Here is a 22,271-nt window from a genome sequence, read left to right as displayed (position 1 = left end):
TCCAGGATACGTCATCGAGTCTGTGCTGAGTAAATCTCGAGACGTATAAGTCGGTCCTCGACCGATAAGGAGGTGGATGGCTGTGTCGAGGTTGAGGGCCCTACCGAAGTGGAGGGCTGTCCATGAATATCCTCGGCTGTGAACTCTAACCACTCCTCTCCCTCAGCTGGAGCAAAGAAGGCAATAAACTCGTCATCTGTCTCACGCCCTCTCGAAGCAACTGGCTCATCCTCGGCTGGGTCGGCTGGGTCGGCTGGCGGAGGCCTGCCAGCCCATGCTAGGACCCCCTGAGCGGTGACATCTATATGCGCTAACCTAAGAGAACCCAGCCCAAACTCATCATAACAGGTAAGAGAAATGACCATCCCTCGAGTCACATATATGCCCTCTATTGTCGAAAAGATAGACGTCAACACATGGCATTAGGGCATGTGAACTACTCGGGAAGTGACAAGACTATACGCATGAACTATGTTAGAGAACATATGTAATGCAATGTCTATATCTAGAGGATGACATAATGCATACAAAAAGAAAGAGTGGGACGGACGCATCTTCGAGACGTCTCGAGATGTGATGGGTAGAATGCATGCAGTGAGGACTCTATACATGACGTAATCCTGCACCCTGAGAGACATTGACCTGAAATTAGATACTCCAAGTGGTCTCTCCCCACCAAAAAAATACTCATAGAGTGTATTTAGAGTAATGTGGGAGTAAGGGTTGCCAAATGGCAGATCCCTACTAGGGTAGCACAGGAAAGAACAGGTTGACTGTTTAAGCTCTAAATTGGTGCGTAATAAAGTAGGTGTAAACTGGATGTCCTTTCCACCAATTCTGGTGGAATAGATCAAATCATCAACCCTCTCAAGGTTGTTGAAAAACTGGGCACATAGATCTCGATTTACTGCATGACTACAGTAAACCAGTTTGTCCAACTGATAGTGGGCAATCATCTGTATGACAGACGGATAATAAGTCGTAAAACAGAGTCTACTTAGATATCTACATTTAATGACAGAGTATGAATGATGAGAAAAAATAAGCCTATGCTGCTTAGTGGGAAATCTAGCGTCAGTGGACGGGGTTGTACCCAAGGTGGACGTAACATTGCGCCGCTTCCTAATTTCAACCATATACATAAAAATTTACAAAACAAGCACTAAAAACATGTAAAGGATGATTTAGGATAGTTTAGAGTATACCTAGGAGACATTGTAGGGTATTTGAAGGAGTTGAAGGGGTGGAAATCTGGGTTTAAGGCGCCTTGGATCACTGGTTTCGGCGAGAAGAAAAACTTGCAGCGAGCTCTCTGTTCGTAGCCTATTTCGGTATTGAAGGCGCCTTCAATCTCATTGAAGGCGCCTCCAACAGGGCGTTCAGGGCACCACAGACCCGGTCTGATGTGCCTTAGCTATTTTCGGCGGGAATTTTCTCGCCAATCCTAGAGGGCGCCTCTGCCAGCACAGTGGCGCCTTCATTTGGCGTCGTTGGAAATATTTTTTTTGTTTGTTTTTTTTTATTTTAAATTATTTTTATATAAGTTTTTTAAAAGATTTTTAAATAAGTTTTTAAAAGATTTTTAAATAAATTTTTAAAATATTTTTAAATAAGTTTTTAAACGATTTTTAAATATGTTTTTTAAAAGATTTTTAAATAAGTTTTTAAAAGATTTTAAATAAGTTTTTAAAACATTTTTAAATAAGTATTTTAAAAAAATTTAAATAAGTTTTTAAAATATTTTTAAAAAAGTTTTTTAAAAAAAATTTAAAAGTTTTTAAAAATATTTTTAAATAAGTTTTTAAAACATTTTTAAAAAGTTTTTTAAAATATTTTTAAATAAGTTTTTAAAAGATTTTAAACAAGTTTTTAAAACATTTTTAAATAAGTTTTTAAAACATTTTTAAATAAGTTTTTTAAAACATTTTCAAATAAGTTTTTAAAACATTTTTAAATAAGTTTTTAAAAGATTTTTAAATAAGTTTTTAAAACATTTAAATAAGTTTTTAAAATATTTTTAAATAAGTTTTTAAAAGATTTTTAAATAAGTTTTTAAAACATTTTTAAATAAGTTTTTAAAACATTTTTAAATAAGTTTTTTAAAAGATTTTTAAATAAGTTTTAAAAACATTTTTAAATAAATTTTTAAAACATTTTTAAATAAATTTTGAATAAGTTTTAAAAGAATATTTAATTTTGATTTTATTAATTTTATTTGATTTAATTAATTTGTTTTGATTTTTTCCTTAGTCATCTCACCCGATCTAAATTTCAAATCAAGGAATCCTATAATTTTGTGAGATGAATTAGGTTCAATTATAGGGTTCGGTTTAACTTTGTGTTAGATTCAAGTTTAGTTTTGGGCTGAACAAATAGGCATTATTTGGATAAACTTCTGGGCTATGATGAGTCACTTGGATATCATTAGAGTAACCATGCCTTCGAGGTTTTCCAAATAGTCCTATCCACTGAACTTAACACAAAACTTTGGTCTAACTGATTAGAATTCATAAAGGGGAGTTTCAGTTAGTTCCACTTAGCTAAATGCACTAGGTCGAAGCCATATCTTCCTAGACATGCATAGACTAAGTTTCCCTAACGTACTATCATTCAAAATTTCACCAGTACCATTGGTCAAGTTAAACTTGTTCCCTTTCTAATTAGTTCTAATTACCCTACCGGGTAGCTAGGTTTGGATTACCCTGTCGGGTAGGTTAGTTTTGGATATCTTCCTAGAATAGCTCCACCTATATTATTGATAATTTTATATTTTTATTTAATTTATAGATTAGATTTAAGTTTCTACTTTTAATTTAATTATATTTTAATTATGTTCTTTTAATGATTTATCTATTTATTAATACAATTTTTATTTTGGCTCCCCCTGGATCATAGCCTCGATATGGTCTATCAAGGTAATGTACTTGATCCTTGGGAACCCAATATTGACCAAGTCCAACTTGATTAACTAAGTTGGACTTGAGTACCCATACTTGGACTATCTTACTATTTGGTCTATTGACTAAGGTTAGATAGGATCGATATTTATTTTTGGTCTTAAACCCTAATCCAGATTTGTTGTAAACGACTCTTTGTGTCCCAAGAATTAGGTCAAGGTTCTTGGAGCCCAAAGAAAATCATTCAATGTCTTCTTCAAATCCTTGACCTGAGTTTTCAGACTAGAATTTTCTTCCCCAAGCTTTTGTACTTGAGTTAAATTTCCAATCTGAATTGGGTCAGGCAAGGGTTTGGAGTTAGTCACTTCTTTAAGAGATGCTACCTCCTTTAGAAGTGACTTGACCCGAATATTGGATTTTGCTAATTTGCGTAATAAATAATTAACCAAATTATTTAGACGCGAAATACTTACAGTGGGGTCAGGCCCTTTGGAAATGGATACGGATCCGTGACTTCTTTCCGATTCAGCTTCTGATTCACTCTTGCTCTCAGACACATTGATCTGGTCCCGGGCCATCGGTGCAAGGAGACTCGTCTGATCGAGTTCGTCGTCATCGTCTTCTGAGGAAGATTCTTCGAATGCTACCTTCAAGACCTTTTTCTTTCTTTGTTTCTTTACCTCCTTTTGGTTAGGACAGTTGGCCTTGATGTGTCCCTTCTGGTTGCAGCCATAACACGTTACTTCAAATTTTACCTTCGAGCTTGATTGGGCTTCCTTGGACTGAACTACCTTCTTGAGGTCCTTCTTGTTGAACCCCTTCTTCTTCTTGTAGAGCTTTTTTACAAGGTTGGCGAGTTCAGTCGTTAGCTCATCGTCTTCATCGTCTGAGTCAGGTTCTTCATCCGATTCTGGTTCGGTTCTACGCCTTGGTCTTGGTTCGTATGTTCTGCTTGTACCTGCAACCAAAGCAATGCCCTTCTCGGTTGGCTGTGCATTAGTCTACTCATTTAATTCAAACTCAAAGAATAACTCATCTAATTTTATAGAAGATAAATCCTTGGAGACTTTGTAGGCATCTACCATTGATGCCCACAATGTACTCCTCGGAAACGTGTTGAGAGTGTAACTTATTATATCTCTGTTCTCGACCTTTTGCCCGATCACGTGGAGGGAGTTGAGAATATCTTGAATACGTGCGTGGAGTTGACATGCTGTCTCTCCTTCCTGCATTTTGAGATTATATAATTTATTAAACAATAAATCTCTCTTACTTACCTTGGTGTCGGAGGTGCCCTGGTGTAGTTCGATAAGTTTCTCCCATAGCTCTTTTGCGGTTGAAAATGGACCAACTCTGTTGAGCTCCTCCTTGGTCAGTCCACACTGGAGGGTGCAGGTTGCTCTGGCATTGGCTTCCACCTTCCTGATTAGAGTTGGTTCCCAGTTCTTGCAGGGTATAGGCTTGCCGTCTCCATCGGTTGGCAGTTGGAATCCAGTCTTGACGATCATCCACATCTCAAACTGGATCTTTAAGAAATTTTCCATTCGTCCTTTCCAGTACCCAAAATCTTCTCCGGTGAAGAGCGGGGGATGAACGGTGTTATATCCTTCTTGCTGGTCCATTTAGTTAATATGCAAATACATAATAGAACGAGATGTCCCAAGACTTGGTCTTTGATTAGTAGTGCGGGAATAAAGTTAAAATAACGAGCTCGAGTGGTGTTGCACCAATTTCGAGCAAAAACCAATTCATAAAAAGGATTAGAATGTAGCTTTTAAGCTAATTCTAATTGACTCCGTAAAATTGAAAATAACCACAAAAAAATGCTTAATTGGTGGTTGCACCAAATCAAAGCGACCTCGCTCTGATACCAATTGTTGGATCGAGAAGCGCTAGAGGGGGGGGTGAATAGCGCTCGTGGATATTTCGTTCGATTTAAAATGTATCGAGTAGATAAACGCAGCGGAAAGGAAAAGAGCAAATGCTAACACAAGGTGGTTACTTGGTTCGGAGCCTGTGGCGACTCCTACTCCAAGACCCTCGATCGTTGATCGCTTCCGGTGGGCAACAACAATAAGCTCGGAAAATGTTATTACAAACTAAGTACAATGTAAAAGCAGTAAAGAAATTTTATACCGACAACAAAATGTTGAAAACTAAAGCTCCGGGTTGTCGGGATGTTCTTGTGGCACTTCGAAATCGTCTCGTTAGCAGCTTGTAGCAGAGGAATAGGTTTGTATGTGTTCTTCCTAGCTGCTGGTCGAGACCCTCTTATATAGGTTGTTTAAGGCGCCACCATCAAGCTCCAGGGCGCCTCCAACCCGAAATTATATCCCGAAATCAACTCTGCGATAAGCCTCTGCTCGCTGCTCGTTATCCACCTAAAGGCACCTCCAACGCCACTCCAAGGTGCCTCCAAGTAGCGGTTCAAGGCTCCTCCAAGTCCCATGGAGGTGCCTCCAGATCCTTCCTGCAGACGACTTTCGCCTTGTACCTGAGGTGCCTCCAAGCTCCATGGAGGCGCCTTAGGCACTATTCATCTGAGACTTAAGGTTGCTTCTTTGTTCCTGGAAAATGTGTTAGTCCCAAACACATACCCTGCAAAACAAAGTTAGCACATAATAGTTATAAATAAGATATTGACAATCTCAGGACTGTCCGGGATTCCTAGAATAGCTAATTTTTCCACTCCGCTTTTCAACGTGTTTATCTCTATAGTTCCTTACAGTGGTATCAGAGTCACTTGCAAAGGCATATACTAAGTTGTAGTAGATTTTGATATGTGATATAGAAATGCATGAGATTTTACTATAATTTACGTGATTATGTGTAAGATTTAGGCCAATGGTCTCGGCTAAAGTTTTATGGGTCAGAGGGTCTCGGGCATAGCATCAAATCATACAATGAGTATGCAACTTCTAGGGTGCTGCCCCTCACCTCGCAAGAGGCATTGCCTCCTTGACCCCCGCTTGCTAACCGGCTAGCAGGACTACCGTGACATTGAGACTCATAAGTCTTTGTTTAAATCATAGTAGATTTTATGTCATAAAATATTATGAATGTTATTTGACATGGTGCATGGTGTTAGTATTAGCCCTTGTATCAATTATGAGACGATTGTAAAGGACTCATTTTGTATCATATATCATTATTAATAAAAGGCAAAGTTGGTTATTATATTTATTTCAGTTTAGTAAAATTGGATAAGTATAATAATATCCTTGGGTAGTAGGTTCTTATCTACAGTATATCAATTGGTTGAATTGATAGTGAGATATTGTAGAGAACGCTACTCTTAACTGTTCCTAGTCGAGCATTAATATACAAGGACAATATTAATGCGTTGAGACTAGCATGTAAGTCAATGGATGACTTGATCTCACAAGTCATGGATATGAGATATCAGGTTGACACATGGGTATATATTAGAGAATATATACTGAATGACCCGCCATGAGAATGTTTCATGGATCGTTATATGAGTGTCATAAACATTCTCATGTGACTATTGGTATGAATAGTCCTTAGACCTGAAGTCACTATGGTTCCCTACATAAGGAGTTGTGTACTTTGGTATCGGCAAACGTCACCTGTAACAAGGTGGGCAATAAAGTCGGTCACTGGATATGCAATAAATTATGCGGAGGGATGTGAGTGATGCAGATGGGATCTATCCCTTCCATATGATGGAAGCGATATCTGTGGGCCCTTTGATTAGTAGGACACAAAGAAACTATGGTCATGCTCAAATGAGTCAATATGAGATATTGAGCTTATTTAATTGAGTACCCAAAATCTTCTCCGGTGAAGAGCGGGGGACGAACGGTGTTATATCCTTCTTGCTGGTCCATTTAGTTAATATGCAAATACATAATAGAACGAGATGTCCCAAGACTTGGTCTTGGATTAGTAGTGCGGGAATAAAGTTAAAATAACGAGCTCGAGTGGTGTTGCACCAATTTCGAGCAAAAACCAATTCATAAAAAGGATTAGAATGTAGCTTTTAAGCTAATTCTAATTGACTCCGTAAAATTGAAAATAACCACAAAAAAATGCTTAATTGGTGGTTGCACCAAATCAAAGCGACCTCGCTCTGATACCAATTGTTGGATCGAGAAGCGCTAGAGGGGGGGGTGAATAGCGCTCGTGGATATTTCGTTCGATTTAAAATGTATCGAGTAGATAAACGCAGCGGAAAGGAAAAGAGCAAATGCTAACACAAGGTGGTTACTTGGTTCGGAGCCTGTGGCGACTCCTACTCCAAGACCCTCGATCGTTGATCGCTTCCGGTGGGCAACAACAATAAGCTCGGAAAATGTTATTACAAACTAAGTACAATGTAAAAGCAGTAAAGAAATTTTATACCGACAACAAAATGTTGAAAACTAAAGCTCCGGGTTGTCGGGATGTTCTTGTGGCACTTCGAAATCGTCTCGTTAGCAGCTTGTAGCAGAGGAATAGGTTTGTATGTGTTCTTCCTAGCTGCTGGTCGAGACCCTCTTATATAGGTTGTTTAAGGCGCCACCATCAAGCTCCAGGGCGCCTCCAACCCGAAATTATATCCCGAAATCAACTCTGCGATAAGCCTCTGCTCGCTGCTCGTTATCCACCTAAAGGCACCTCCAACGCCACTCCAAGGTGCCTCCAAGTAGCGGTTCAAGGCTCCTCCAAGTCCCATGGAGGTGCCTCCAGATCCTTCCTGCAGACGACTTTCGCCTTGTACCTGAGGTGCCTCCAAGCTCCATGGAGGCGCCTTAGGCACTATTCATCTGAGACTTAAGGTTGCTTCTTTGTTCCTGGAAAATGTGTTAGTCCCAAACACATACCCTGCAAAATAAAGTTATCACATAATAGTTATAAATAAGATATTGACAGTCTCAGGACTGTCCGGGATTCCTAGAATAGCTAATTTTTCCACTGCGCTTTTCAACGTGTTTATCTCTATAGTTCCTTACAGTGGTATCAGAGTCACTTGCAAAGGCATATACTAAGTTGTAGTAGATTTTGATATGTGATATAGAAATGCATGAGATTTTACTATAATTTACGTGATTATGTGTAAGATTTAGGCCAATGGTCTCGGCTAAAGTTTTATGGGTCAGAGGGTCTCGGGCATAGCATCAAATCATACAATGAGTATGCAACTTCTAGGGTGCTGCCCCTCACCTCGCAAGAGGCATTGCCTCCTTGACCCCCGCTTGCTAACCGGCTAGCAGGACTACCGTGACATTGAGACTCATAAGTCTTTGTTTAAATCATAGTAGATTTTATGTCATAAAATATTATGAATGTTATTTGACATGGTGCATGGTGTTAGTATTAGCCCTTGTATCAATTATGAGACGATTGTAAAGGACTCATTTTGTATCATATATCATTATTAATAAAAGGCAAAGTTGGTTATTATATTTATTTCAGTTTAGTGAAATTGGATAAGTATAATAATATCCTTGGGTAGTAGGTTCTTATCTACAGTATATCAATTGGTTGAATTGATAGTGAGATATTGTAGAGAACGCTACTCTTAACTATTCCTAGTCGAGCATTAATATACAAGGACAATATTAATGCGTTGAGACTAGCATGTAAGTCAATGGATGACTTGATCTCACAAGTCATGGATATGAGATATCAGGTTGACACATGGGTATATATTAGAGAATATATACTGAATTACCCGCCATGAGAATGTTTCATGGATCGTTATATGAGTGTCATAAACATTCTCATGTGACTATTGGTATGAATAGTCCTTAGACCTGAAGTCACTATGGTTCCCTACATAAGGAGTTGTGTACTTTGGTATCGGCAAACGTCACCTGTAACAAGGTGGGCAATAAAGTCGGTCACTAGATATGCAATGAATTATGCGGAGGGATGTGAGTGATGCAGATGGGATCTATCCCTTCCATATGATGGAAGCGATATCTGTGGGCCCTTTGATTAGTAGGACACAAAGAAACTATGGTCATGCTCAAATGAGTCAATATGAGATATTGAGCTTATTTAATTGAGTACCCAAAATCTTCTCCGGTGAAGAGCGGGGGACGAACGGTGTTATATCCTTCTTGCTGGTCCATTTAGTTAATATGCAAATACATAATAGAACGAGATGTCCCAAGACTTGGTCTTGGATTAGTAGTGCGGGAATAAAGTTAAAATAACGAGCTCGAGTGGTGTTGCACCAATTTCGAGCAAAAACCAATTCATAAAAAGGATTAGAATGTAGCTTTTAAGCTAATTCTAATTGACTCCGTAAAATTGAAAATAACCACAAAAAAATGCTTAATTGGTGGTTGCACCAAATCAAAGCGACCTCGCTCTGATACCAATTGTTGGATCGAGAAGCGCTAGAGGGGGGGGTGAATAGCGCTCGTGGATATTTCGTTCGATTTAAAATGTATCGAGTAGATAAACGCAGCGGAAAGGAAAAGAGCAAATGCTAACACAAGGTGGTTACTTGGTTCGGAGCCTGTGGCGACTCCTACTCCAAGACCCTCGATCGTTGATCGCTTCCGGTGGGCAACAACAATAAGCTCGGAAAATGTTATTACAAACTAAGTACAATGTAAAAGCAGTAAAGAAATTTTATACCGACAACAAAATGTTGAAAACTAAAGCTCCGGGTTGTCGGGATGTTCTTGTGGCACTTCGAAATCGTCTCGTTAGCAGCTTGTAGCAGAGGAATAGGTTTGTATGTGTTCTTCCTAGCTGCTGGTCGAGACCCTCTTATATAGGTTGTTTAAGGCGCCACCATCAAGCTCCAGGGCGCCTCCAACCCGAAATTATATCCCGAAATCAACTCTGCGATAAGCCTCTGCTCGCTGCTCGTTATCCACCTAAAGGCACCTCCAACGCCACTCCAAGGTGCCTCCAAGTAGCGGTTCAAGGCTCCTCCAAGTCCCATGGAGGTGCCTCCAGATCCTTCCTGCAGACGACTTTCGCCTTGTACCTGAGGTGCCTCCAAGCTCCATGGAGGCGCCTTAGGCACTATTCATCTGAGACTTAAGGTTGCTTCTTTGTTCCTGGAAAATGTGTTAGTCCCAAACACATACCCTGCAAAATAAAGTTATCACATAATAGTTATAAATAAGATATTGACAGTCTCAGGACTGTCCGGGATTCCTAGAATAGCTAATTTTTCCACTGCGCTTTTCAACGTGTTTATCTCTATAGTTCCTTACAGTGGTATCAGAGTCACTTGCAAAGGCATATACTAAGTTGTAGTAGATTTTGATATGTGATATAGAAATGCATGAGATTTTACTATAATTTACGTGATTATGTGTAAGATTTAGGCCAATGGTCTCGGCTAAAGTTTTATGGGTCAGAGGGTCTCGGGCATAGCATCAAATCATACAATGAGTATGCAACTTCTAGGGTGCTGCCCCTCACCTCGCAAGAGGCATTGCCTCCTTGACCCCCGCTTGCTAACCGGCTAGCAGGACTACCGTGACATTGAGACTCATAAGTCTTTGTTTAAATCATAGTAGATTTTATGTCATAAAATATTATGAATGTTATTTGACATGGTGCATGGTGTTAGTATTAGCCCTTGTATCAATTATGAGACGATTGTAAAGGACTCATTTTGTATCATATATCATTATTAATAAAAGGCAAAGTTGGTTATTATATTTATTTCAGTTTAGTGAAATTGGATAAGTATAATAATATCCTTGGGTAGTAGGTTCTTATCTACAGTATATCAATTGGTTGAATTGATAGTGAGATATTGTAGAGAACGCTACTCTTAACTATTCCTAGTCGAGCATTAATAAACAAGGACAATATTAATGCGTTGAGACTAGCATGTAAGTCAATGGATGACTTGATCTCACAAGTCATGGATATGAGATATCAGGTTGACACATGGGTATATATTAGAGAATATATACTGAATTACCCGCCATGAGAATGTTTCATGGATCGTTATATGAGTGTCATAAACATTCTCATGTGACTATTGGTATGAATAGTCCTTAGACCTGAAGTCACTATGGTTCCCTACATAAGGAGTTGTGTACTTTGGTATCGGCAAACGTCACCTGTAACAAGGTGGGCAATAAAGTCGGTCACTGGGTATGCAATGAATTATGCGGAGGGATGTGAGTGATGCAGATGGGATCTATCCCTTCCATATGATGGAAGCGATATCTGTGGGCCCTTTGATTAGTAGGACACAAAGAAACTATGGTCATGCTCAAATGAGTCAATATGAGATATTGAGCTTATTTAATTGAGTGTGTCTACTTAGAGATCAAGAAACACAAAGGTTGATAAGAGGATGACACGGTCTATGCCTCATTGATCAATCTAGATATCAAGGATAGAAGGACCAAGTCATACAAGATAATAACCTCGGACAGGTTAGGTCGGATCTCGACTTTCTTGTCACTTGGGTAGCAATGATGCCTTGCTAGATGCCACTCATTGCTTATGTATCTAAATGTTGATTTGGGTACATTATCAACGTTACGAAAACCTATTGAATTATATACAAAGAACAAGTAGATTTGGAGATGGGTTCATATGATGAATCATTGGATTAAGTCTAATCCGAATTGGATTTATTGAGTTAGACTCAATTAGATCTAGTTATTGGATCAAGTTCAATTCAAACTAGACTTGAGGAAGTCAATTCAAATTAATGAAATAGTGATTCATTGAATTTGAATTGCATGAGAATTAATTGAGTAAGACTCGATTAAATTAAACTTGAGTTAGACTCAAGTGAGTTAGACTCAAGTGAGTTATATTGAGTTAGACTTGTTAGCTAGAGCCCTAGAGCCAATCATTTGATGATTGTATTTTGGACTTGTTGTATCATATTCTATATAAATAAAGACATTTGGTTTTTGGTTATTATACTTACTTGTATTGGTGCCAAATAAACTAAGTATAATAACGTCCTTGAGTAGAAGGTTCTTACCTATATCAATCGATTGGTTGAATCGATAGTGAGATGATATAGAGAACACTACTCTTAATCATTCCTAGTCGAGTATTAACATTCAGGGACAATGTTAATGCAATAAGACTAGCATGTAGGTCAACTCGATGACTCGATCTCACAAGTCATGGATATGGAGATATCAAGTTGACACATAGGTATGCATTGGAGAATGTATACTGAATGATCCGCCATGAGAAAGTATCATGGATCGTTATATGAGTGTCATATACTTTCTCATGTGGCTATTAGTATGACTACTAGTCCGTAGACCTGAAGTCACCATGGTTCCTTACATAAGGAGTTATGTACTTTGGTTTCGTCAAACGTCACCCGTAACTGGGTGGACTATAAAGGCGATTACTGGGTATGTAACAAATTATGCGGAGGGATGTGAGTGATGTAGATGGGATCTATCCCTCCTATATGACTGGAGAGACATCGATATTCTTGATAGAGTGAGACCACGAAGTGCATGGCCATGCCCAAATGAGTCAATATAAGATATTGAGCTCATTTGATTTAGTGAGTCTACTTGGAGTTCAAGATTTAGATTGATCAGAGGATGACACGGTCTATGCCTCACATTGATCAATCTAGATGTCTAGGATAGAAGGACACTTGTCATATATTGTGAGGAGTCACAATTAGTAGTCACAAGGTGATGTTGGATCTCAACATTCTTGTAACTTGGGTAGTAATGATGTATTGCTAGATACCACTCATTACTTATGCTTCTAAATGAGTTTAGGGGTATTGCCAACGTTACAAGAACCTATTGGGTCACACACAAAGAACAAGTGGATGGAGATTAGGTTCATATGATGAACCAAGAGGATTAGATTCATGTGATGAATCAAATTGGATTAAGAGTAATCCCAATTGGGCTAATTGAGTTGGACTCAAGTTGATTCATGTGTTCAATGAGTCTAATTTAGATTATGACTCATTGAATCAATTTAATTAAATGAATTAGATTCATTATATTAAATTGGCTTGAATTAAATGGTTGGATTAGATCAACCATGAGAGAGATTAAGTCAAGTTTGACTTGACTTGAGAGGAAGAGGAAGAGTCAAGTTTGACTTGACTTTATGCCATATCATTTGTGACTTGGCATTAGGAGAACTAATGATGATGTGCCACATCATCACATGTGCCACCTCATGGAGGTTACAACTATTCTCTTTAATGGCCTTCACATTAATTGTGATTAATGTGAAGGGGGTTACACCTCTTGTAGTGGCCGGCCAATTGATGAAAAAGAAGGTTTTTTCATTTTGGTGAATAACTCTCATTCAAGTGATCTTCCTCCTCCCAAGCTCTCTTCTTGCTCCTTTCTCTACTGTTGCCGTGGGTTTCAAGCAAGGGAGAAGAAAGGAGAGTGAGTCTAATCCAAGAAGAAAGGTTAGTGAAAGTCACATAGAGATTTTAGAGGAGTGTGTTCTCTTCTTTTCTTTCCTTCTTCTTCCAATCCCATCCGAGAGCATCAATAAGTGCTAGCACACTTGTGGTGTTCTCTTCTCCATCCTTGTGTGTTAGAGAACACATCTTGTTCGTGTGGGTACTACTAGATAAATGAGAAGACATTCATTGAATTTTTGAAATTTAATGAAACATTATATTCAATTTTCAAAATTGAATGAAAAAAATGAGGAGTTTCAAAATGGCCCTTAATGGAGAGTGAATACTCATTAAGGATCATTAATGGAATTAATGACATTAAGTATTTTCATTGGATGAAAAATACTTAAGTCATTTTACTCTCATTTTTCCTTACTTTTCATTATCCTTCCTCTTCTTCTTCATATCTTGGCCGAAATCACTCTTGGTTGCTAGCACAGCCATAAGTTATTTTCTTCTCCATCTTTGTAAGTTTGTGAGACAAACGGAGGAACACTTGTTCGTGTGGATACCGAAAGAGGCACGGACGCTTGATCGTGCTGAGATCCGAGCTGTCGGGAAATCGTGTGCACGCGACAAAGGTATACTCTGTCATGTTCTTAGATATAAACTTAGTATATAATTTAGTTTCCCTTCAGATGGATCTTCTGGAGGAAATATGTTTTTCCGCTGCGCGTTTGCTTGTTTAGCAACTCATTTCCTTACACATGGTTATGGCCCTTAACCACAATGTGATTGGATGTATATTGTAATTCATAATACGGTTTGCGTGTCGTGCCTCTCCCTTTTCTTTCTTGTTGTAAATTTAGACTACCCTCGAATGTAAGTCGAGGTTTCTTTAGGTTTTGTAATGTACAAATTAGAGAAGAACAAGTCTACTGGACGACGGTGAAAAGGAATAAGGACAACAACATACGACGACTATGGAAGCACTTGGAGAAGATGCTCTAACCTAGGTTGACCTTATGATCTTCTCATTGGCTTGAGAGGATCATAGAAAATGGGGCCATACCATGTCACGTTTTATTTGATGCATATATGTGATGTATGCTATGATATGCTATGCGATGCATGTGTAGTTTAATCATGATTAGGTCTCTTTTATATATGCTTACCAAAATTTGGTACTCACTTCTAGCTCGATCAATTGTAGTCAGGTTTTTCCAAAGCAAAGTGACTCGATTTATCTTGCTAGAGAACGATAGGACAATTATGATGTCCGACTATTAAACTTTAGGCGTGACTTAACTAAGTTGAGAACTTAGAAACATATCCCATATGATGAAATTCAAATTATACTAGTCTTGGGCGATTAGCCAAAACTAACTCAAGATGAGTTATAATGTGGATTTTATAAGATGGGAAAATGAACAAATAGTCTTGTTCACCCAATGATACATGAGTTACATATGATGTAATTGGTAAACATTGCCTACCTATGTTATACTAAGTCTTGGGCGATTAGCCAAAGCTAACTCAAGATGAGGTATAATATGGATCTTGTCCCACATGACTGTCAACGCGATTGGACTTGGAGCTAGTAGTGTGGATAAGACCACATCCAAGACTTGCTCCTACCAAAGCTTTATAATTTAGTGGGAGAATTATTTAATTAAATTCCTAATTAAATGATCTAAATATGATATTTATTTCTATATTTTATTGTTGTAAATCACCATGTCTTCAAATACGTCGAATACTCTCTCTCTACGACCTGTCATTGACAAGGACGAGATCAATGGAGCTAACTTCCTGGACTAATACAGAAATCTGAGAACAGTTCTCAAGCAAGAAAGAAAACTGTACATCCTAGAGTAGTTCATTTCTGAAGCACCCCCACGACTGTCATTAGAGCTGATAAGGATGCTTATAAGAAGCATCAAAATGATGCATTAGATGTATCATGCCTTATGATCGCCACCATGAACTCTGAGCTTCAGAAGCAACTTGAGAACATGGATGCTTATGATATGGTTGAACATCTTAGACAAATATATCAAGGACAAGCAAGTCATGAGAGATTTGAGATCTCTAAGGATCTATTTCGATGCAGAATGCAAGAAAGAAGTCCTGTAGGACCTTATGTGCTCAAAATGATCGGGTATGTGGAGAACCTATAATGATTGGGATTTTCACTAGGTCAAGAATTTGCCACTGACCTTATTTTACAATCATTGCCTGAAAGCTACAGTCAATTTGTCATCACTCTTCATATGATATACTATTCTTTTGGAAGTCCTATTGACATGGGAGCATCACTGTCTCAATTATACATTGAAATATTTTCATTGTTTTGCACGTTAGTCAACAATGATGTTTGTAGTTTATCTTGCTGACATACAGTTAATCTTCATTCTTACACAAGTTATATGGTATTTGTAATGAAAATTCTCTAACACCATTAATTCATTCTCTAGCTAGGCCTAAAGCTATGCCATACTAGAGGTGACAACTCTGTCTTATATGACCATGATTTGGAATAGTAATTAGTTTGCCTACATCTAACAGCATGTTTTCTGACTCATGATGTTTGGAGGTTTGGTAGATGGTTATCAGTTTGATCATATATTAGCAAAAAAGACCATAACTCATAGAAGATGTGATTCTTTACTACCATGAAGAGTTTCAATTAAAGTTTTTGGTACACAGGATGTCCATTTTTTTTATTTTATATTTTTACAAGATTTCAAAAGATCAGGAAAATGACAATGTCTTTATGGTAGAAATTGGGTGGTCATCCTATAAGTTTGCACCTTTGGTATAAACTCACAAGCTAATACTGTGAAAATTATTCTCTAGAAAGATTTCAGGAAAATTAAATCTAATATTCTATAGAAAGATTTCAGGAATCATATCAGGCCCACGTTGGGCCTGATATGGAATCATATTAGGCCTAACATGGGTCTGATATGATTCATATCAGGTCTAACGTGGAGATTTTTTGTTGATTCTTTCTTCTTATATTTTAACATCTTCTAAAAGTCTAAATAATCAATGGATAACATATTTGAACTCCTTGTAATATCAGGAATCCATAGGAACTGAAATGGGTGCAATCGAAACTATGTAGGTCCATCAGTAGAATTTTGACCGAAACCCACTAATAGACCTAGAGACCTCAGATTACACTCATTTCAGTTTCTATGGATTCCTGAGGTTACAAGGAGTTCAAATATACTAGTCATTATTTATTTTGGCTTATCAGATATGTTAAAATATAATAAAGAATAACCGGTAAAAATCTCCACGTTGGACCTGATATGATTTAATATCAGGCCCAATGTGGAGAGAATGAATGTACAATGCCTATTAATGGGAAGTTCTATTATACTTCTTTGAGGATTTTTGAGAATTATGCTAAATTACTAGCTAATCAAGGGCTTTTGACAACTACATTGGAGAATTTAAAACTTTTAGAGCCAGATGAACCTTTAGGCGAGCTTACCATATTGAGAAATAGGATTTCTCTAACCACATAATGTTTCTTTATAGATATTTTATAGCTTTTTGTTCTTAAATAATTTTGGTTTATTTACATAGCTTTGTTGTTTGGTTGATACCCACCTACTTTTAACAAGTTGCTCTTATCTAAAATTTGTGTCATTCACCCTTAGTGGACCATGAGTAATTCTATACTGTTTGCTTTGCATAAAATTTGTAATTTCAGCACAAACCTGTTAGCTTAGTATTTTAGAGCATTTCATTGTCAGTTAATTGTCTTTGTTTCTTTAATAAAGAACCTTATATTTGCACTTAATCCTTCCATACTTCAAATCATCATGGGTCTTAGCTGGTCCAGATGATAAACCTGTTGGTTTATTCGAGTCTCTTTTCATTGTTGTATCCTCAAAGAAGTAAAATATAATTTTTCATTATGAGACATTGTGCATTAATTCTCTTCACGTTGGGCCTGATATTGAATCATATCAGGCCCAGTGTGGGCCTAATATGATACATATCAGGCTCAACGTGAACATTTTTACCAATTCTTTCTTATTATATTTTAACACCTTTGATAAGTCAAAATAAATAATGAATAACATATTTGAACTTCTAGCAACTTCAGAACTATACAGAAATTAAAATGGATGCAATCTAAGGTCTCTAGGTCCATCAATGTGTTTTGACCAAAATCCACTGATGGACCTAGAGAGCTCTCTTATTGTACTTATTTCAATTTTGTGGATTTTTGAGATTTCAAGGAGTTCAAATTTACTATTCATGATTTATTTTAGCTTCTCTAAATGTATTAAAATGTTATTAAAAAATTAACTAAATCTTAAATGTCGTTGGATTGATATTATTTGTATATCAGACCTATGCTATGCATGTATGCAAATAAAAAAGATAAAATAGAGGAAAGGAAAAATAAAAGAAACTGCATGCATAGGAGAGATGAGAGAGGAGATAGGAAAGAGAAGAGGGAAAAAAGAAAAGCGATAGAAAAAATTAAATTTGTTAGAAGAATAAAAAAGAAAGTGCGCTTGAAAAAATATCCTATGATAAATATCAAAATAACATATGTCTTTTGATCAATTAAAATTTTTAGATGCGCCATTTGATAAATTACCGTAAAGCTAAAGTTCATGCAACACAAGATTAGTCGTAAATAGATTGTATCAACAGCAAGTTTGAACCTTAACTAGACCTCCCTCGGTTGAGAAGACCGTGAGGACAGCCACCATGAGGGTCAAGATGTGAAATCTAGCAGACGCACTGTTTTCCATGGAGACTAATGCTCTTTTCTGCCTGCTGTCACAAAACTCTTGTCCGGCAATTGCAAGTAGATCACTCTATTTATAAGCATTGTAAGGCAACAAAGATAAACGAGACGTTTTGGAGAGAACGCTTGTGACCGGCTTCGTTGCTGTCCAATTTGATCTTCAGGATCTGACGGGCTAATCCATGTTTCTCCATTTGTTCTAATAATATAAAATTTTGGACCAAGTATAAACACATATCGACCAAGTTTAAACATATATCCTCAATATATTTCACATCGAGACGATCAAAGCATAACTCTGAAAATAACTCTGAACACCACATCACTACAAAAACCAAGCAGAAGCTGCAATCGTTTTGTACTTAGTGTGTCACTTCAACACACATAGTTTTAACAGGCATATCAGAAACACAAGGTAATTATTATACATTGAACTAAAAAGCTGAACATTTCGTGCACTTGTAGTTTATTCCATCAGCAAAATCTGACTATCAACAAGCAGGCAGAAACTTATTTTGAGTGCTGCAATCACTCAAAAGTACACTATAAGGAGTCGACCAATTCGATCTGTTGCCGAACCAGATACCTTTCCCTTCGCTCTTTCTGGAAAACAAAAGGTTTTACATGATCAACAAAGTTGTCCAAGAGGGTTGTAATCTGATAATAATGTTGTTTTTGATGGAAAATAATTTACCCATTCATCGATAACGAGGCCTTCACCAAGAATTTTTGGGCCACTGTCTTCGGGTGGTTTCTTTCGTACCTCAACTGCAGCATCAGCCTCGGCAAGCAGCCGTTTCATTTTATCCAATTGCTTCAAAGTGCATCAACATGTTTAGCCAAGTTATGAGTAAGTTTCAACAAAAGTGGGGTGATTTGTGTAGCACAATTAAACGTAATTGACTTACAGTACTTGATCGCTCGGGATTTAGAAATTCAGCCCTTAGGATTTGTTCCACATAAACCTGATCTTTCTGCTCATCGAACTGTTGGGCATGAATACGACCATACATTAGAAGATCACTTCCAAACATATGAAAAAAGCATTGACAAAAATATGAGAAAGGAAAGCATTGCGTTGAGTAACCACCATACATTAGAAGATCACTTCCAAACATATGAAAAAAGCATTGACAAAAATATGAGAAAGGAAAGCATTGCGTTGAGTAACCACCATACATTAGAAGATCACTTCCAAACATATGAAAAAAGCATTGACAAAAATATGAGAAAGGAAAGCATTGCGTTGAGTAACCAGCATATGAAAGTACATCTTAATGCTCTATCTCGATGAACTAAAACCTTCCATGCTAATCTTGCATATTGCTTGTTCACTAAAGGTCCTTGACGATCAGAAGAACATGGGCAGTTTTTAAGTTACTTCTCATTACAACACTAGATTCAGATTTAAAGGACAGAAACATAAAAGGTAGACAATGTTTCCATGAAACCGTTTGTTGTCTGATAATATACGATTATGATATCTGCAATCGCATGGATAGTTTTGTATCAAAAAGTCAAGAAAAGATTTAGTTCACAAGATCTCACCAATTCAGGCACATACTCCATTTGTTCTTTGACTTTCAAACTTACAATCTTAAACTTAAACTTGGCTTTCTGATCTATTGCTTTTGCATTGTTCTCTGGATGCTCCACAAACTTGAAAACTGCAAAATCGAAGCTTGCAGTGAGACCAAAATGCTACACATCCATATAGCTAAAACGTGAAGGAATGTACCAGTTGCAATGATTTTTTCGCCTGGAGAAAGTATTGCTCCAGGAGGGCGCATGAAGCAGCTCTTCGGGGATGTGGTTTGAAACTAATCAGAAATGGACATCAGCAATATGATGCAAGGAAAGCAATGCACAACTGCAGAAATAGATGAAGCACAAAGATCTTAAAGGGATGGAAAAACCTTAAATGCTACAATTGATTTGCTTGTGTTCTTAATCCTGATCGCACTCCTGACTTGCTTCCCAGGTTCATCTTCAGCATTAAAGAACAGTAGCAGTGGACAAGGTAGAACAAAGATCAGATCAAACACAAACCAAACGAGCTTGTAGAAACTTAGTTGCAAAATAGGAAAGCACGCATGGCACTATTCTAATGAACACTGCAGGAAGAAGCTGCAGGAAGATCACATAAACCACACGAGGAATAAGAGAAAATCGTCGAATCGCCACTTTTATCCTACAGATTTGACGTCGAATTGCGCCATAAAAATGCAATCTTTTACACGGACCGATCATTTGGGCAAACAGAGAAGATCAAAATCTTCCTCTTTTGACACAAAGTACAGCACACGAGTACTGCCAAAATCCGTAATTTGTTGGGAAAAAAAAAGCAAACTGAACTCACAAGGGAGGTAAAGCTTGCTAGAGGGGTCGAGACGGAGGCGACGCCGGGCGGGCAGCAGCGACTTGGCGACCGATGAGACCGATCCTCGGCCGCTTCCGACGCGGGAGGACGGGTACTGCGTGTCGGATCCCTCCGCCGCACGCGCGGCACGGTCGTGGCTGACGTGGCGGTGACTCACCGCCGCTGCGGAGGAGGAGGCGCCTGCCTGCCAGAAGGGCATCCGGAAGAGGTTCCATACCTTGCCACCGTCCGACGACTCGGCCCTCCCGTTAGCTAATCCCATCGCCGGCATTTATCTGACTGACTGACTGACTGACTGACACAGAAAATGGAGAAAGAAGAAAAAAGGTTAAGAAAGAGTTGACGGACCTGAGAAAGAAGGATTAAGTGCATTGACGAGATTGGGTGGACGTCCGGGATCTGCTTCGCAAAATATAAAGGTGAAGTCGTCGAAGACTTTGACTTTTCTGGACACGAATTTTCCAAAAATCAAATATATAAAATTATTTGGTCTAACAGTTTGACTTATAGAATCGATCTACTAAGTTGATCTGAGATAATACCAAAAATCTAATTTACACTCTATATGAAATTATTTTAGGAATTAATAAATATATTGAGAATAATAATAAATCCAGTCATAAGAGTAAGTATGCTCTTATAAATACAAATAAATTATTCAAATTTATATATGAAAAAGTTTTCCCGTGGTTATCAGGTTACCATTTAATAGATCAACTTGTTTGAGAAAAATAATGGAATTTTTTAAAATCAAAGATATATATTTAATTCAATTAATATTTATTTTTTTTAAAACAATTGATTTTTTCAAAAAAAAAATACTCTATCAAATAGAAGTTTGATATAATAAATATGATTAATTCACTAATTTATAATTAAAAATTATACCAAGCAAATTAAAAGATAAATCAACTAAACATCTTATCTCACATTATAGTAAAAGATGATTATGTTCATTTAAAATGTTCCTTACAGTCTATCTCTAGATTATGTGAATGAAGATAAATCATATGATTAACTTATAATCAACTTTCAAATTGACTGATATAGTAAATATTTAATTTTACTTTTGTATAATTTAGCTTGATCGAAGTATATTTTTTTTTATTGGGTTACTTTATCATAGTATAGAAGTAATAAAGCATATTTTACAACAAGAAAAAAAAAATTAATTTAGCGAAGTAATACATATGAACAACTTCAACAATTTTAATCAATGGCAAAGAAATACTTTCTTTAACTACGTCACTATTTAGATGTATTGAAGTCTTATGTCTTGTATTACTCCATCATATTTACTTATAGTATTAAAGTAGTTGATCATATTTTACTACAATACAAATTTAATTGACAAAAGTGTATATCATAATATTTTACTATAACACAATATTTTTCACTACCAAAATTGACCAAATATCTATCAAATATAACTCAAAAGTATATTCATAAAAGACTTGTTTAACCATAACCCAAAAACTTTTATATCCATAAATCTCTAAATACAATCTAAAATGTATATCATAGTCTACACTTAGGCACCCATATAGAAGTAGACGAATTAGCTCCATTCACTTCTGACTTCATCATATTGAGATTGATTGTAATGTGAAGCATTAACAGAAGTTTGAGGATCAATGAAAAATGACTCAATATTGTATAAAGAAAATATTTCATAAAGAAGAAATTCAACTTCCTCTCCAATTATGAATCTTCATCCAAGACTATCTCTTTCATGTACTACATTATACAATATTCACATTCAACACCACCATTTTGTTTAAGATTATCCTAATGAAATTGAAAATGTCATGTAAGAAACCACAATCCAAATAATAAGAATTATTACTTTATTTCTAAATACATAGTCACAATATATACTGTCAATTGTTTAAAATCTTGTCCTTTTGAAATATC

At 37.0% G+C, this 22,271-nt stretch overlaps 1 protein-coding gene across 1 annotated transcript; it reads right to left on the bottom strand.

The window, feature by feature from the left end:
* Positions 1-18,270: 18,270 nt before the first annotated feature.
* On the bottom strand, positions 18,271-20,739 carry LOC122056245 (vesicle-associated protein 4-2-like). The gene is made up of 7 exons (XM_042618097.1): positions 20,337-20,739; positions 19,894-19,964; positions 19,716-19,797; positions 19,526-19,644; positions 18,886-18,963; positions 18,672-18,791; positions 18,271-18,580 (listed from the first exon to the last, which is right to left on the bottom strand). Exons 1-7 carry the CDS (start codon positions 20,626-20,628, stop codon positions 18,521-18,523), a joined length of 822 nt encoding a protein of 273 aa, XP_042474031.1. The 5' UTR covers positions 20,629-20,739; the 3' UTR covers positions 18,271-18,520.
* Between the last annotated feature and the right edge of the window lie 1,532 nt (positions 20,740-22,271).

The sequence above is a fragment of the Zingiber officinale genome, chromosome 3B (genome assembly GCF_018446385.1).
Source record: "Zingiber officinale cultivar Zhangliang chromosome 3B, Zo_v1.1, whole genome shotgun sequence".
NCBI lineage: Eukaryota > Viridiplantae > Streptophyta > Magnoliopsida > Zingiberales > Zingiberaceae > Zingiber > Zingiber officinale.
This window is presented reverse-complemented; position numbering and strand designations above follow the sequence as displayed.